The sequence below is a fragment of the Austrofundulus limnaeus genome, unplaced genomic scaffold, assembly GCF_001266775.1.
Source record: "Austrofundulus limnaeus strain Quisiro unplaced genomic scaffold, Austrofundulus_limnaeus-1.0 Scaffold22, whole genome shotgun sequence".
Classification (NCBI taxonomy): domain Eukaryota; kingdom Metazoa; phylum Chordata; class Actinopteri; order Cyprinodontiformes; family Rivulidae; genus Austrofundulus; species Austrofundulus limnaeus.
The window spans coordinates 3,093,011-3,111,104 of record NW_013952424.1 but is presented as its reverse complement, the minus strand read 5'-3'; the positions used below and the strand labels follow the sequence as shown (position 1 = coordinate 3,111,104).

The following is an 18,094-nucleotide window of genomic DNA, read 5'->3' as shown; positions in this document are numbered from 1 at the left end:
GTGTTAGACAAGTCAAAAACAAAATGAAGTGCATGTTCACATATAACTAGTTACCAAGTTAGTGTTTACCAAAATTCAGTAGATATCACAATAAAATCCATTTATCAGGGAGAATGTGTCTCTCCTGTAGTGCAACAATATTAGAAAAAAATATTAGACTTTAGTTTGCAATGCCCTGTCAGACCTCTATTAACAGTCAGCAGAAACGACATAATTTGGCAACAACACGTTAAATTTCACAACATTTTGCAGGAGCTGTTACACATTATGTATCGAGCAAAAAATAACGACATTTTTAGAGCTTTAAATGTATTTTTCTGACTACAGTAAGGCCTCATTTCCTTCTTCAGTTTGTACTTCCATTACTGTCACAAAAAAAAAAAAAAACTTAAATCACTGGAAGTCACTGTGGCTCCATGTCAGGACTTGGGCAGATCTCCATGGTGCCAGCGTTGATGGCCCTCCTCTTCCCCCAGTGCAGATGCTGGTGGATGAAGTCAAAAGCTGAGGTGGTGTAGCGTGCAAACATGCTGGTCCACTTCACAGCATCCACCATCCACTGGGTAAAGCGCCCCACAAACTCCACAAAAACTGTGGCATAGTGGGCCAGAAGGAGCAGACTCCTCCCCAGCTGCTTGCCATGGTTGATGATCAGTTTGACTCTTTGCTCATGTCCTGCCATTATTACAATTATCTTCAAGAGTTACAACATCCAATATTTTATATATGAATCAGATGGTCATTTTTCGTTTTTTAAAAGCTGGTTTATTTACCCAGATCTTCCCTATATGGGAGTAGACGCCTTTAAATTTGCAGACGGTCCCTTGCTGATCCCGGCTGTCCAATCAGAGCAGAGAAAGTTTTGTTTCCGGGAGTGTTTGGTGATGTGGCTCTGAAATCCATCCGAGGAAATAAAGAAAAATAAAAGCAGACGTGTTTACCTGAGGAAAGCGTACACAGGTGAGTCCAGAGCGTCTGCTTTTAAAGTTACAGTGCTGACTGCGCAGCGGAAAACTGTTGTCATGTAGCAGGAGAGGAAAAAACTTGGCGAGGCTCGAAGACGCTGTCCTTATTTAACATCGCCAGCTAGCTAAAGTAGCTTTGGCTAACACTGCATCCTGGAAACGGCAAGTCCCCGTGAACAGCGAGTGTTTTTCACCAAGCGTCCCGTCCGCGCCACCGTCTCTCCATCTTTACTTTACTGCGTTTTACAGACAGGAACGTCCAGCAGCTCGAGAAGTTTACAGGACATTTTGCGTTAGCTAGCCATAATCTTTTCTGCCCACTAAAAGACTGACGCAGCCGCAGTGGAGKGTCCAGCGGGTTCGGAAAGACTCGGCTCCATCCGGCCAAACCCGGACCACCAGGAAAGGGAGCGTCTCATAACGYGTTGAAATAAACTGTATTATGTACATCTGACTAGAGACAATATTCTTTAGGTTTATTTAGGTTTAAGGCTTCTTTGTTGATTTTTTTTAAACAGAAAGGCATTTAAAACAGCATTTTTTAAATGCTGTTTTTGATTTACAATTATTGAATAAAACTTTAGTAAGTTGACTGAGGAATTATTCTAAAATGCTATAAATATGCACAAGGTCCCTACATTTTTACTTRTATTCAAGATTATTACCCTAGRTTTTTGTTTATTTACTCTTTGTGCATTAACTGCAAACTGAGTTTTGTATTCTGTATTGTCTTTATTTTTATTCTTYATAGCGAGTCGAAGGATTTCTTCTCATCCTAAGAATTTCATTGCATTGTTGACTCTTGTTAACCTGAATATGACAATAAATAAATGAATCCTGAAGATGACAAATTTTTCTTCCAGCTAATGCTGTTACACTTAATATGGTAGAAAAGAAAGCAAAGCTTTAAAGTTGTTTWACAAATGACTTCTAAACTGACAATAAATAAGAGTTGATGTGGAAAAACAAGATAAAATACAAACCTTTGAAGATCTCACAAAAGTTTTACTGTATTTTCTTGTTCTCAGTCACACTACAGCAGAACAAATATTTGGAGATTAAAGTTCAGTCCTGCTAAAATGAAGCTTATTTGCTTCTGCTTGCATGTGCATACAAAATAAAACAAAAAAGCTTTAGGTTGTGTTTATTGTCACAGTTTCACAGAACTTGAGTGTTTGTTTTATAATTCTAACAACTCAAACTCTGAATTATGGACTTATTTCATGGGTAACAATAGATGCATTCTCTTCTGCAGAAAACTAAATAAAAAGTGGCTTTTTTTTTGTCCCCTTTTCCTCCCAGTCCTGTCTTTATGTTGAGCCGTCTGGCCACAGTCCTCCAGGAGCTTTCTGGAGAAGAGGGTGCAGATGGAAACCAACAGGTGCCTCCAAATCAAATYTTATTTAAATACGTCCGTTTGTTTTATTAATTCTTGTCGTACTTTAAATACTTTTTGTCTGAGTGTAATCATTGTCTTATAGGGTACGCTGGTGCCAGAGCTCCCTCCCGGCGAGGGCCCAGCTCCGGTGGATTACGAGGTTCCYGAGGACGCCATGGAGAGACTGGCTCACTTTGAAGCACTGGTGGTCCAGCTTAAAGAGCTCATCCGAGACAGAGACGCACAGCTCACGCAGAAGGACGTGGAGCTGACCAACAAAGATGCACAGCTCAAGGTAAACAAACCCTTCTTGTTCGTGTCCAACCAGTCTGCTCTCGTTAAGACTGCGTGCACAGCTGGAGGTTGTTTTGCTTCGTGTGCACAGAATGAAAGAGAAGAAGCTGAGGCCCGCTTCACTAAGCTCAAACTCCAAGCTAAAGCCAAGATGGCTTCACTCAACAAACAGATAACACAACTGAAAGGACAAGGAGGAGCAACAGTGAGTCTTTTTTACATTTGTATTTATTCAGTAACATTTTAAGCGGTGCTCACTGGTTAACCAGAACAGTAAAGATGTTTTTTGTCTTATTGAACTTCTGTTTGTTTGCACCAGAGCCCAGACAGCTCGTTTACAGGAGCTGCAGTCGAGGAGGAGCTCCAGGAGCTGAAGAACAAGCTGAGTGAAGAGGAGGCCAACAACAAGATTCTCAAGGAGCAACTTCAGGCTACAGAGCAGCAGCTTCGAGAGAAGGAGTCCGCCCACACYGAACAGGTGATTCAAAAGTCCTCAACTATTGTTTTAACATCAGGAGTGCTCGCTTCAAGTGGCTGGGTTGATACCTTGTTTTGTTTTTGCAGCTGCAGCTGCTGCAAGCTGTGGTGTGTGAGAAGGATGTTCGTTTCCAGGAACAGATTCAGAAGCATGAAGAAGAGCTGCTGAGGATTACCACTCAGACTCAGAGTGACGGCGAGCTGCAGCAGGTATTCTAGGATTTATCACAGATGTTTGGTCCTTTAATTGATCATTTCCTTATTTATAGTCATCAAAGCCTATAGGCCAATAGAAATGTTTTATTCTAGACTCGTTACTAAGAGTTTGCCTCAGTAAATGTTCAGAATATCAGCTGATAGGTCAGACAGCTCCTGTAACAGATTCTTCTGGTGCATTTTGTGCAACAGAAGAAGTATGCATTATTCATATCAACACAAACAATCCTTTAGGAGCTTTACTCTCCTTTCTCAACAAGCTGTCAGAGAAACGCAGTGGAAAAAAGTCATGGCTAGTGCCGGACTGGATTAGCTGAAGGTGACTCGCAATCAGCAGTGATTTGTTCCAATTACTGCAGCTAAAAATACCAGCTGTAAAGCAGGCCGAAAAGGATTTTAAATGTTTTTTTTTCTTTTCTGCTGCTTTTCTGCAAACAGATCTTTAAACTCGTCATGTTGCTGACCTAAAAAAAAAAAAGAATGTGGTTTGTAAAATATCAGAAGAAAAACAGCAAGCTGTGCAACTGGATTATTAGTGAGCACTTTTTGAAAATCAAAGCTTATTTTTGTGTGCATGCTGTGAAAAACCACTTCTCGTGTTTGATACCAGGCTCTGCAGGCAGCGCAGCGACAATGTGAAGAACTTCAAGAAGCCTTGAGCTCCCGATCCCAGGAGCTGGAAATGTTGCAGCAGGAAGTGAGCAGCGCCGATCAGCAAAAACAGGTACGGATCCTGTTTTTCTGCATGCCTGTCCTGCAGCTTCTTATGCTGTTTTTGTTTGAGATTCTTCTACGTATTGTTTGATATTTGCATTCACCTCCGCTGAAAAGAAAATGTTCAAACACAACACACCCTTTTTGTCTGATGTGCCACGTCTATGTTCTTCACCAAACACACCCACACATGTTCTCTTTGTGTTTTTTTTTTTTCTTGCTCAGATATTGACTGCTCAGTTCCGGCAGATGGAGCAGGACCTGATGGAGGCCGTCAAGCTGAGGGACGAGGAAAGGCGGCAGTGGGCCGAGCAGACCGGCAGGGCSGATGCAGAACTCGCAGCACTCAGAGCCAGCCTGGAAGCCCTGGAAAAAGACCGAACGGAGGAGGCGACGCGGCAAAGCGAGCTGGCCTCCTTAACAGAGGCAGAGCGCGTCAACCAGGAGATGAAGGGCGAAGTGGCCAGATTGGAGGCAGAACTGGCTCGGATGAAAGAAGCCGAGCTCGCAGCGATCCAAACGCATAAAGATGCTTCTGAGAGATTCAAGGCAGAGATGGCTCAGCTTGAAAGTGAGCTTGCGTCGGTGAGAGAAGCAGAGTGCGCAGCTGTCCGGGCCCAGCAGGACACGTTAGAAAGAGAGAAGTCCGAGGTTGAAAAACTAGAGAAAGAGCTGGTTTTGCTCAGGGAGGAGAGGGAGAGCGCGCAGCGTGAAGGCGAGAATTTAGCCCAAGTTTGGAGACACGTCTGTTCTCTGGAAACCCTGCCAGAGGAAACCTCCAACCCTGCTGACCYGGCTCTGCTCCTGGAAACGATTCAGTCTGTTGAGACGCACCTTGCAAAGCTGAAAGATGAATGTTGTGAAAGACGTGAACAGGGCACCCAGCTCCCCCAGACCATGGAAACCCTTCAGGGTAGGAACCTTTAACTTTAAGCTGYCGTCAAACCTAAAGTTTGTCTATAACTGTACTGATCCATGTGATGAATCTGATTTCCAGAACAACTGGACAGAAAAACAACAGAACAAGAAGAGGCCACAGCCAAGATCCAGCAGCTGGAGCAGCAGGTTCTAACGGTCAGTACTCGGGCTGCATTCAAAACCTTTTTAACAGTGACTTTATCCACATTTCTTTCCTGGTTCTGTTCCTTTATCGCAGCTGGAAACGTACAAGAAAGCAGTTTTTAAACTGGGTCAGACCCACAGCTGCTGTTTTTCCTGCCAACAAAAATAAAAAACAAAACRAAAACACATCCAAATGGCAGGCGTTCAGATTTATAACCGCTCCTAATGAGCACTCATGTCACCCTCTTTCTGTCTGGATGCTGTGCAGTTTACTTTGTTTGAGCTGGCAGACTGTAAAAAATCTACATAACCTAAAATAATAAGCAGTTTTTAGTTGTTTTTGTTTTTTTACTTTTGCTATTTTAACAAACTGTTTTTTAGCTGTTAGTTTTAATTTATTTACCTTTTCATTTACACCTGATTTGTTTTTCTGCAGATATAATCAGATACAAGCTTCTTATAAATAAGAACATAAAATAGAATAAGTAAAGGAAGTTTAAACTGCTACTTATATTTAATCTTATTATTATTATCTTATTATTTAATCTTGCAACATAATCTTAATGTAGGTTGAGCACTAAAGCTCAAATTTAATAGTTAATCAACTTTATACAGAGATTTTATTTTACCATCTTTGTTTTTATGATTATGCAGYGGAGGCTCAGTTAAAGCTCTGATACATGAAGCTAAATTACTTTATAAAATAAGATAACAGCGTTTTGTCCTGTTTATTCTGAGGGCAGRGCGGACTGCCGGGTTTATCCTCCACATGTGGTTCAGGGTCACAGCTTTCAGTCTGATACAGGACAGACAGGACGCCGTCTGTCTGCTGTCGTCCAGGAGRCGGTGCGTCCACTCTGGAGAAAGACTTCGCTCTAATCCCTTCTGTTCTGACCTTCACCTGCAGACACGCAGCTGACAGATTTAAACAAAGGGAGTGATCAGACRAAGCTTTTAATGTCACGTTTTATTGTTTAGCTCTTAAGAAAAACTCAAGTTTCTTTTTATCATATTAAATTTTTTCAGGTTTTGTTCCAATGCTGCTTTTTATTTTAGCTGTCTTTATTTATTTTTTAATTAAGTTGTATTTTATTTAGACTTGTCTATGAAGTATTAAAGTTGCCTGGCTAATTAAATACTTTTAAAAAAGTGTTGTTTTTTTTACACATTACTAAATGCAATTCTGTATGATAAATTAAATTTTATAAATTTTTTTCCTCATAGGTTTCAGACAGACAGGATGTTGCTGAACCATTCCAGGACTCATCTGAGGCTGAAAAAGGTATAATAAGAATATTAGATTATATGTTGACCACCGTATTAGTGAAATAAGACTAAATATCTATAACAAAGTAGTTTTGACAAAATTAAATTAATTAATTGAAATGCACTGGGAATAAATGCACAATTTGCTCAAATGTTTAAATAAAAATTAATCATTTATTTGTCATTTTGGTTTTGAAAGTTTGTATTTGAGAACTTTTCACTCATCTTTGGTTTACAAACAGAAAATGATTTTACACTTGATTGTTTAAGAAACTTTGAGCACATGTTTAATATGTCCAAATCTGTTAGTTTGGGTTAAACTTGAATATTTTGTTGATGTTTAGATCTATTTCCTGTGCATGCAGAAAAAAAAGATTTACTATCTTTGTTGAATTCTGCAGCTCACATACTGAAGTTGGAGCAGCAGCTGTTAGAAAAGGACAACGAGCTGGCTGCCCTACGAGAGTCCCTCAGACCTGCAGCACAAAGCTCAGAGGAAGCAGCTGAAAACGATGTTCAGAGCTCAAATCAGGAAGCTGTTCCTGCTCCGCCTCCAGGTTCTGCTGCTCTGTCTGATTTCATAGAAGATGCACAAGAAGAAGAAACCTCCTTAGTTGCTGCAGACACCTCTGCCCTCTCTGTCCTCTCTGTTCCTGCTGATAACGACAGCAGCCCAGAACTAATCGGACACCAGTCTGAGTCTCCCGAAGAACTCAAAGCAGCGTCCTCGGATGAGATGGTTACCAGCAGCGACTCGGAGGTGGTCCAGAGCAGCTGGACCCTCCTGGAAGCTGTGAATCAAGACGGGGGTCAGGAGTGGCCCGTCGTCCCGCAGGACTTCGGCCAGTCGTGGGTGACAACGAGCATGGAGCAGGAAGTCTCCACAGTCCTGTCCGAGTCCTCGTCAGTCGTCATCAGAGAGACGGTTCAGGTCCACCTGACTGAACCGAGTTCCTCCTCCACGGACGTCAGCATGTCCTCACACCTGTTTGCTCAGGCCTTAGCTGAGGAGCTGCAGAAGAGATACAGYGAGCTCCTGGCTGAGCTGCAGAGACTCCAAGATGCAGCTGCGGAGTCGCAGGAGAAAATCAAAAGTCTGGAGGAGGAAACACGGTCCCTCGCTGCCGCCAAAGAGGAGGCTCAGGCTCGGGCCGATAACTTTGCTAAAGAGCTGGAGTCCGCCAGAGAGGAGCTGGAGGACCGTGCCCAGCAGGCGCAGAAACGTAATGTGGAAATGCAGCTTCTAGAAGAACAGATTGATATTTTAAACAGTGACAACAAAGCTATGCAGCGGTCTCTGTTCGAGCAGCAGAGTGAGGCCAGGATGCTGAGTGCTCAGCTGGAGGACAGAGAGCTGCTCTGCTCTGAGCTGGAGAAAAGGCTACAAGATACAGAAAGCAGCATGTTGGAGCACTCCCAGGCTTCAGAGCTCAACAGTGAGTTGCAGCTTCGTCTCAGCCAGAAAGAGCAGGAGGTGACKGAGCTCAGTGACAGTATGTCTGCCAAACTCCTGCAAGCAGAGGAAGAGAAGTTTCACATYAAGGTCGAAGTGGGTAAACTGAAGGAGCAGATTGAAGAACTGGAGAAGGTCAGAGACGATAAAACACACACTGAAGCAGACGCTCACGTCGACAATGAGCTCGTTGGTTTAAGAAAAGAAAAGGAAGACCTGGAAGCTCAGCTGACGAACACGAAGAAGAAGCTGCAGGCGGCGCTCRTGCAGCGCAGAGAGCTCATGAAGAAGGTCAGTGAGTTTGAGAAGAAGGCTCATGAGGTAAAAGAACAAGATGAAACAACGATGAGCGATATTCCGGAAAAGGTTCAAGAAAAAACTAAACTTGTTGATGAAGAGATGGAGGCCAAACTTCTGGAGCTTAMAGAAGCTTTAAAGTCCAAAGAAGAAACGATTGAGAGTCTTGAGCAAAGAATCAACCATCAGGATCAAGTTCTGACTGAAACAGCYGCTCTGAATAAAACACTAAGTGAGGAAGCAGAAAACTCTCGTCAGGCCGATGCGTCCTCAGAAACGACTGCGTTGCAATCCCAAGTCGCCGCTCTGGAGGCGGAGTGTGAAGCGCTCCAGAAGAAGGTTCAAGAGGCCCAAGAGTCGCGCAAAGAAACGATCCGCAAAGCCAAGGAGAAGGACCGACACCATCGAGAGCAAATGAAGCAGCAGAAAGAGGAGTACAACGAGCTGATGGAACGCTTCGAGGCGCAGGGCGGCGAGCGAGAAGCTCTCCTCACAAAACTGAGAGAACTAGAGGAGACAGCTGGGAAAGACCTGCCTGAAACCAAGACTGGAAACACTGCTGCAAATGACTGGGTCCAAGAGGACTGGGTGGACTTTGTTTCAACAGAAACTGATTCATCGCAGCAGCAATCCAAGGATCCAGAACCGTCTGTCCTCTCAGCAGAACCGGAGGAATCTCTGAGAGCTCTTAGGGAGGAAATTGAGACTCTGCGACTGAGAAACACCGAACTAGAGAAGCAGCTAATGGAAACACATTCAAGTCTGTCGCTGAAAGAGTCCCAGTTACTGGAGCTGAACAAAGAGCTACAAGCTCTGAGCGTGAAGGAAAATCAGATTTCTACCCTCTCCGAAGAAATGAACGATCTCAGAGAGAAGCATCGCCAAGCTGAGTCCTATGCAGAAACTCTGAGAGCAGAAATGGAGGCTGCAGCCAAAACGTACGCCGACTCATCCATTACCACTCTTCAGGCTGAGGTGGAAAACTTCAAGCAGTTTCTGGACGATAAGAACACGGAGATAACAGAGCTCAGTCAGCAGCTCAGTGAGCAAAACTCGCTCCTGCGCTCGATGCACGATGCCGTGTCTCACAAAGATCAACTTCTAGCGTCTTTACAGGAAGAGCTGAAGGCCGAGCGAGAAAACAGGCAGAAGCTAGAGGCCGAGAAACACGAGGAAGAGAGCGAGGCAAAGATCCAGCAGCTTCAGCGWAAGCTTCAGGCCGCTTTGGTTTCTCGCAAAGACGCTCTGAAAGAAAACAAAACGCTGAAGGAGCAGCTGGCTTCAGCTGAGAGCACTGTGGCTGAGCTGCAGCAAAAAATCCACTCATCAGAAATCGAGCTGGAGAATCTGAGAACCGAAAAGGTTCGACTAATTGAAGAGGTTGACCGGGCGCTGCTGGAGAACCAAAACTTAGGATCCTCCTGCGAGAGCCTGAAGCTGGCCATGGAGGGTATAATCAGTGAGAAGAACGCCTGTAAGAGAGAAGCAGAGCTGGCAAAGGAGGAGGCCGCAAGGGTGAGCAGAGAGTGGGAGGACAAGGTTCAAGGGATGAAGGACGAATACGAGACTCTGCTCACGTCTTACGAGAACGTGAGCGACGAGGCGGAGCGAGTGAGGAAAGTCCTGGAGGCCGCCCGGCAGGAGCGGCAGGAGCTGGCGGCCAAGGTGAGGACTCACGAGGCTGCGAGGCTCGAGGCCGTGAGCCGAGCGGAGGAGGCGCAGAARGAGGTGGAAGCAGTGAAAGACAAAATGAGGAAGTTTGCCAAAACGAAGCAGCAGAAGATCCTGGAGCTGGAGGAAGAGAACGAGAGGCTCAGAGAGACGGAGGAGAAGTCTGCCGGTAAACGAGAYGACAAGGAGCTCAGAGCTGAAGTTGGACGGCTTCAGGAGCAGGTGGGAGCTCTGAAAGCAGAACTGGAGGGTTTGATTACAGAAAAAGACTCTCTGGGGCAACAAAACGAAGAGCTGAAGGATCAGCTTGAACAAATGGTGGAAAAGAATCGAGAAATGTCTGAAAATCAACACGGCTCTGCAGCTTTTGCAGAGGAGGCTGTTACTGTGCAGCAATCACATGCAGTCAGAACTACAGCAGAGCCTGAGGAMCAGGAAAAACTCTTAACCCCAGAAGAACCTCAAGAGGACCAAATAATCGCAGCCTCTGCAACGAGACATTTACAATCTGCAGAAGAAAAAGAAGCAGAAATAAAAGAAAATGCTCAAAACGTATCGGATATAGAAATGAGGGAGATTGAGGCTCTTAATGTGGAAAAAGAAGTGTGGCAGAAACGAGAAGCTGAACTGAAAGCTGAGCTAACCTGCCTTGAACGTGATCTTCAGGAGAGCAGAAACAAAGAGAGCCTTCTGGCCTCTTTGGAGAAGTGCCTTCAGGAGAGCAAAGAGAGAGAAAAGGCTCTGATTGAAGAGGCTGCAAAGAGGGAAGCCCAGTTCAAGGAGCTCCTGCGAACTCTTGAAAGTGAAAAAGACAGCCTGGAGGAGCGCCTGATGAACCAGCTGGCCCAGCTCAACGGCAGCATCGCCAGCTACCAGCAAGAGGCCACGGATCAGCGGGAGCGCCTCGGCGAGTTGCAGCGGGAGGCGGAGCGGCTGGGGAGGGAGCGGGCCGAGCTGGAAGCGGAGGCGCGGAGCGAGCGGGAGCGAGCCGCCGGGCTGGAGGAGGACCTGAGGCAAGCCCGGCGGCAGCGGGCCGAGGCCGAGGCGGAGTCCGGGAAGCAGAGGGAGCTGGAGCAGCAGCTGAGGTCCGCCCAGAGGGTGAGAGAAGGCAGCCAGAGCCGGACACGGCAGCTGGAGGAGCTGCTGAGGGAGAAGCAGCTGGAGGTGCGGCAGCTGCAGAAGGACAGCATCCAGTACCAGGAGAAGATCAGCGAGCTGGGCCGGGAGGCTAAAGGCCTGCGGCTGGCTCAGGACGAGCTCCGCAGCAAACTGGAACAGTCGCAACTGCAGAGCTCTGGAACTCTGGAGGAGCTGAGGAGGACGGAAACGGAGGTGGTCGCCTGTAAATCTCAACTAGCCGAAGCCCAGAAACAGGCGAGCGAGGCCCTCGCTGCCAAAACTGCTGCAGAGCAAAACATCCAGCAGAGAGAGGCCAAACTGAGAGCTGAGGCGGAGCAGACTCTGGACTCTGTGAGGTTCAGGCTGGGAGCTGAGCTGAAGGAGATGGAGCTGAGGCTGGAGGAGGCGTACACAGAGAGAGACAAGGAGGAGGAAGCTACTCTCCAAGCCAGAAACGCAGCAGAGTCCGCAGAGAGACGAGCCCAGGAGACGCAGACCCGTCTGGACCAGTCTCTGGCCAGACTGGCTGCCTTCTCTCGCAGCATGTCCTCTCTGCAGGACGACCGGGACAGAGTTCTGGACGAGGCCCGGCAGTGGGAGTCGCGCTTTAACAGCACTCTGCAGGGGAAAAAGGCTGAAGTTCAGGAGGCGGAGACACGAGCCAGAGAACTTTCTGATCAGCTTCAGAAAGAGACTGCACTGAAAGAGGAGCTGGAACTTTCAGTCAGCAGGTAAAATCTGTTTCCTCGAGCTCTTTAACTCTTTATATATCAGCTAAAATTGTTTTTGCTTCTAGATTACAGAAAGCGGACACAGATTGGCAGCTGAGATTAGAGGAAGAGGAAAAGAAAGTGGCAGAGCACCAGGCCGCCTTGCAGCAGGAGAAGCTGAGGCTGGAGCAAACCACAGCCGAGTTGCTGTCGGCTCAGAACCAAGTCCACAACCTGAAGAACGAGGCTGAGARTCTGCAGCAAAGAGTCCGGGCTCTGGAGGAGGCCGTGGGGAAGCTGCAGGGCGAAGTCAACCAGGCCAGGACCGAGCTGAGGGAGAGGGAGGCGGAGGAGAGGCGGCTGTGTCTGAACGTGGAGCAGCTGCAGACGGACCTGCGCTCCTCCAAAGCTCTGACGGAGAGCCTGCAGACGGAGCTGCACGAGAAGGAGCGCAGGGAGGTGGAGCTGCTGGAGGAGAAGGAGCAAGCTGTCGCACAGGTATTTCTTTTACTCAAAATTAGGGGTGTAACGAGATCTCRTTGTACGAAATCTCGCCATACTAAACTCCTGCAATATCTCTCGTTGAGAGGTAACTGTTGTCTCGCTAACAGTGTTGCCAACTTAGCGACACTAAATCTAGCAACTTTTTAGACCCCTCTAGTGACAAATTTAGTGACTTTTCCTGGTGTTTTTGGAGACTTTTAGAAGCTTTGGCGACAGCCCTTTCCAAACACTTTTCTCCTTTTCTCCTCCTTTCCTCCGCGAGCAGCGAGCCCCCCCATGAGCCCCTCCCTCTTCCTAAAGCGGTCAGACCATAGCCCCAGAGAGATATCTGATAGATGTTCATAAACAGGGTTCCTGCAGATCCTTAAAAAGTCTTAAAWAACATTGAATTCATCAATCCAAAAATAAGGCCTTAATTAGCCTTAAAATGTCTTAAATCAATCTTTCAGAAGTCTTAAAAATGTTAACATTTTGTAAATAGGATGACTGCAATTCATTTCAAATATTAAAATAATAGGTAACATTTATTTTTTTAAAAATTCACAGGCATTTTTATCCTTTGACATCACTTCCTGTTATTTCACATGCAAATATCTCAACAACTGAGCAAAGTGAAATTTGTTTTCTAATATGTTAATAATGTTGTCTTTCCAAAAATGCATTATTTCTTACAAAAATGTTAAATCACATGCACTTTAAGGTTTTATCTACAGTGAATTGGKCTTAAGACCCCACTGTGGGTCCTAAAACTCCAAATTTTAGGTCGTTAGAGAATTTCCAGGAAATAAATTAAATTTAAAGCTGACTGCTAATAAGGTTTTTGCTATGTTTGATGAAAAAGCAGTTAGATATGGATAAAAACAATTGGTCTATTAGCAATATTTGAATAATTCAACCAAAAATACTTTGATTCATAAGTTTCTGCCACAGTTTTTATTGTGAAATTGATCTTAAATTTAATTTCCCTTGGCATTAAAAAGTCTTAAAAAGTCTTAAATTTAACTTGTCTTGAACTGTAGGAACCACGATAAAGGAAAAAAAAAATTACTTATTTTGTTTTTATTTATGTTGAATTTTTGGTTAGTTTAAATGTCAGAATAAGTAAAGACATAAAGAAAGGGAATAATTACTTATTTATTTTTATATTTATGTTCAGTTTTTGGAAAGTTCTGCATGAATGTCATTTTCTTATGATGTTGGAAGGCCATGCATAGTTAGAGCACAGTTGTAAGGTCTAAGGAGATTCAAGAAATCAGAAAAAGGAAGATATCTGTTAAGTTTGTAATAAAAAAATGTTAAAACAGAATAAAAGCATTTTTGCAGCATAAAATAGATCTTTAAAGTTTTCTTGAAACTAATATTAAAATCTTGTTTCGTCTCGAATTTTATGAATCTTTACACCCCTGCTCAAAATAGAAGATGTCATCAAAAATAAATCGTTTTAAAAATTCATTTCTCTTTTCTTACTAAGGCTGCAGAAGAGGCCAGAAAAGAGGCTGACAGCAGGGCGCAGGAAGCTGAGCAGGAGCTGGAGCAGAGGAGAGGAGAAGTGAGGGATCTGGACGAGAAACGGCGGAAAGCAGAGGAAGAGAGCAACAACAGCAAAGCCAAGCTGGACTCTTTCATGAAGGCTATGGGTTCATTACAGGACGACAGAGACCGAGTCCTCAGCATGTACAAACAACTGGAGGAGAGACACATACAGGTAACACATGAACGTGTTGCTTTGAACACGTGAGGAATGTGTGCTCGCTTCTTTTCTACCATTTGTTTTGGTTCTCAGGTGATGATGGAGAAGGATGGTTTGATCCAAGAAGCAGCAGGAGAGAACAACGGTCTGAAAGAGGAGCTGCGCTCTCTGCTGGTCCAGAGGGACGACCTTTACGCCGAAAAGGCCAAGCTGTCCGCTCAGCTTCACGGCTACCGAGACGAGCTCAACCACGTTTTGAGCATGAAGGACTCTCAGCACAAACAGCTGCTGGCGGCTCAGAGAGAGCAGGTCGCGTCTTTAGAGAGGGAWCGCCAGGAGCTGGAAGATCAGCTGAAGAGCCTGAGCAGAGCCAGGGAGGAGGAGGTGCAGAGAGCGGAGAGCGAGACGCTCAGCCAAGCCTCGAGCGTCAGACTGGGAGCGATGGACGCTCCCGGCGCAGAGGTGGAGAAGCTGAGGGAGCAGCTGCAGAAGGAGCGAGCTCAAAGGGAAGCTCTGGAGGAGTCTCTGAGCAGGGAGCAACACGAGCAGGAGAACCAGAGCAAAGAACTGGCCATGCTGCGGTGGGAGGGAGGCGTGATGCGCACYGAGTCGGAGAGCGCCCAGGAGAGGGTGGCGGAGCTGGCCCGAGACCTGCTGACTGTCGAACAGAGGCTGCTGGAGGAGACGGAGACCACCAAGCAGCTGAGAGCAGAGAAGCAGTCGTTTGCCAAAGCCATGGCCTCGCTGCAGGATGCCAGGGATCAGGCGGTCAGCAAGGTCGACGAATTAAACCTGAAACTGGAGCAGATGAGCAAGGCAGCGGGCCAGGCTGCACACGGCAGTCCTGGAGGCTCCGCTGGAGAGGTGTGGAGCCTGAAGAAYGCTCTGCAAGCTCTGCAGAACGACCGGGACAGACTGGTGAGCCAGCATTAAAAAATCTGATCCTTTTTAAGTTACTTTAATTTGATTTTAATTATTTGATCCCACCTTCRTTCTGCTTTTATGCAGCTGGAGCAAATCAAAACACAGAACAGTGAGGTGAAGAAGCAGAAGTCGGAGCTGACTCGACTGGGAGCAGGAGAGCTGATTAAAGTCAGTCAGGAGCTGCTGGAGGAGAAGAGGAAGACTGAAGACCTGCTGGGCGTCCTGTCACAGCTGGAGAACGTGGTCGAAACGGGCAAGCAGGAAATGGAGACGCTAAGGTGGAGCTTCAAACTAAAACTAGCTTCTTTTTATTTAATTTATTTTAACCACACATATCTTACATTCTGTTGTTGTGTTCGTTTCCTGCTGCAGGCTGGAGCGCGTCGACTGGATGGCTCAAGCAGAGCAGCTGAAGCAGCAGACGCTCGCCACGCTCACAGAGAAGGACCAACAACTGCGGCAGCTCACCGCCATGCTGGAAGAAGCTCGAGCCCAGAAACCCAAACTCCAACAGGAACGCTTTCAGGGAGAGGTGGGGCTTTAATTAACAGCTAATAAAAAGACGAACTGTGTGAAGAAACGTTCATTTGAAGCATCCCCCCCTCCCCCCCCACAGAGTGGCGAGGAAGTGGACAGTGCTCCCGGAGCCCCGCAGGAGCGAAGCAGCCACGCTTTTATGGCCGAGGTCAAAGAGCTGCAGCGGAGGTACTGATTGGATCAGACGTAACAAGAAACTGAAACCCTTTGGCTCAAACTAAAACTCATTTTAACTTCTGTGAATTAGACTCGAGGAAGAAACTCAGCAGAGGCTGGCTGTCGAGGAGCAGCTGATGGCGACGGAGGATCGACTCAAACGGTACAACGGGAGAAAACAAAGGTGGTGGTGTAACTGAGACACTGATGCTTTAAAGTGCCTGTGACCGTCTGTCCTCCAAATACAAAACATCAAAGAAAACATCTTTATACTGAAGAAAATTGGCATGTGATTTTACCCATTTTGTCACGTAACTGGCCTATTTTCTTTTGAATGTGGCTCAGCTAAAGTGAAACAGGAAGTGACATCAAAGGGGAACTCAATAATAAAATAAACTTCCTGGTCTTTGTTTATTAAAACAATATTTAAACTTTAACTTTTCATCTCGTTTTGATAGCGACTCAAAATTTTCTAAAGAAATCAGATTCTTCTTTACAGTCTGTGTTAGCTGTTGTAACAACGCTCTGTTTACATGCAGACATTCCCCTTTGAATCACTTCCTGTTACTTCATATGTAAATATCTCAAYAACTGTTCATCTCAGCTGTGTGAAATTTGTTTTGCAATAGGTTATTAAAGTTACCTTTCCAAAAAAAAAACATTCATATTTCTTACAAAAATATGATGTCACAGGCACTTTAAATGCTACGAGATAAACATATTGATCTAACTCCAACTATTTTGCTACAAAACAAAAGTAAATTTAATGATCTGTAGCCCACTGTAGGTTTTTTTTTTTTTTTTTCTGTGATGAAATTGTCTCGTGACAAACATAAATTCTCCTGATCCACAGTCACGGCCCGGCTTCGTGGCGCTCTGCACATGAGGACGATCACTCGGAGACGGCCGTTTTCATCGAGCCGCCTGAAGGAGCCGTGACCCGGGTGAGGCCTCGCTGTTGTTCCGCACCTCTTCACCCGCCACGGTTTCTTTTTAAAAACCTCCCTCACGACCTTGTGTTTGTGCCCTCGCAGACTCGGAGAGGCGGTCCGGGTTTGTCGCGGATGCTTCGAGTGGCCTTCTGCTCCCGCCAGAGAACCCCTCTGCTGCTCAGCCTCTACCTGCTCACTGTGCACGTCCTGCTGCTCCTGTGCCTCGGGGGGTACCTGTAAAAACCAGCTGCGTTTAACAAACCTGACCAAGAAGAAGGTGGAGCCATGGAGAGAATTTATATCGTTGAAATAAAAGACGTTCTGCGTACAGACGCTGCACTTTACAGTAATTAATCTTTCCACCAAAGTTATGCATTTACACGAGGAGCTCCTGATATTAGTTTCTAATATTTGATCTTCATGATGTGGATTTAACCCGAGAAGACAACTAAATAACAAGAAGGGAAAAGATTTCTAACGTTTTGGCAGATTTTCATGTGCCTTTAGGTTTGAGCGTCACATTCAAGTTGAACTTTATTCTTCCAGATTTCTATCAAAGTTCACATATAATCATCCCAAATCAACACTAAACATCAATTAACACTTTATGTATTAATTTAAATTCAAAGAGTAAAAATAGTTCTTCCAAGTTTCTGTGTTGGGCTAAATTCTCCAGCCTAGGCCTTTTTTTATAGCTGTTGCTCAGTAATCAGCAGGGATGTTTAATTAAAAACTAATGAAATAAAAAAACTTTGGCAGGGTAGAAAGTGTTACTTAAAATGGAACTGGGTTTTGTTTATCCGGTGTTGTGAGCAGTGAGAGTAACGGTATCTCTGGACGTGGGGAAGTTCGTGGTTCAGCCTCCTAATCTGATTTTATGCACAAAAACAGCAGTTTCTGTACTTACACATTCCAGTGTGGTCATTTTTTTCCTCCTCCGTTAGAAATCTTGATTGATCTCTTTATGCAAATATAATAATAGTGATGTTTGTACATATGTACACATTCTAAAAATGTCAGCTGAATATTGGTTTGTCTCTGTTCTCCGGTGGTAGTTTCATTTTTCCTCATCGTGCAGTTCCAGACTGCTGTTTCTGATCATCTCCATCACGTTAGAGCAGATGTAGCATCGTTTATAGATCAGAAGAATCCGTTCAACGTGTCCATCCTTTGGGCGTAACATGGTTATTGTAGAAGAGCTGCGACTCCAGCCAACTCTTCTTTCTCCCTTCATTCTCACCTTGTAAATAACTGTAAAGGCCTGTACATAAGAGTATAATGTAATGGTTTGGACCAGGGATCAACTGTTTACTTACTTACTTTTGTTTACACCAAGTTCGGGTTCATTATCTTTCATTCCTAAAATTCAAAATGCTATCCTTCATATTAGACGTTTGGAAGCCTGTTGATTTGATTCTGCTGTTATGAGAATGAATTTGGAGCAACTGAGAGAATATTTACATTTTTAAAAGCATTTATTCAAAACTGGTGCATTAAAAATCATCTTGTTGGAAAAGGGACACGTTTGTCTTCAAGTGTTTTAATAAAAGGAGGATTTTAAGCTGGAGTGAATTCTGGGTCTTTGGATTTGTTTGAAGAAACTGGCGTTACATGAAAATATTTATTCAAATGTATTTTTAGCGTAGAATGACAACTTGCATCTCCATTTAAGTCGCATCCGAGGTAGAACAAAATGTTAGATTTTACTTGTTGGCTACCCCCCCCCCCC

General features: G+C 45.1%; 1 protein-coding gene across 1 annotated transcript; it reads left to right on the top strand.

Moving 5' to 3' along the window:
* The first annotated feature begins 6 nt into the window (after positions 1–6).
* On the top strand, positions 7–17,932 carry golgb1 (golgin B1). The gene is made up of 20 exons (XM_014004261.1): positions 7–960; positions 2,268–2,346; positions 2,447–2,638; positions 2,729–2,842; positions 2,957–3,115; positions 3,202–3,324; positions 3,941–4,054; positions 4,270–4,957; positions 5,042–5,118; positions 6,331–6,388; positions 6,774–11,643; positions 11,709–12,120; positions 13,598–13,831; positions 13,910–14,734; positions 14,825–15,018; positions 15,113–15,272; positions 15,357–15,445; positions 15,525–15,596; positions 16,287–16,377; positions 16,468–17,932. The coding sequence occupies exons 2-20, from the start codon at positions 2,278–2,280 to the stop codon at positions 16,603–16,605; spliced, it is 8,679 nt and encodes a 2,892-aa protein (XP_013859715.1). The 5' UTR covers positions 7–960; positions 2,268–2,277; the 3' UTR covers positions 16,606–17,932.
* The last annotated feature ends 162 nt before the right edge of the window (positions 17,933–18,094 follow it).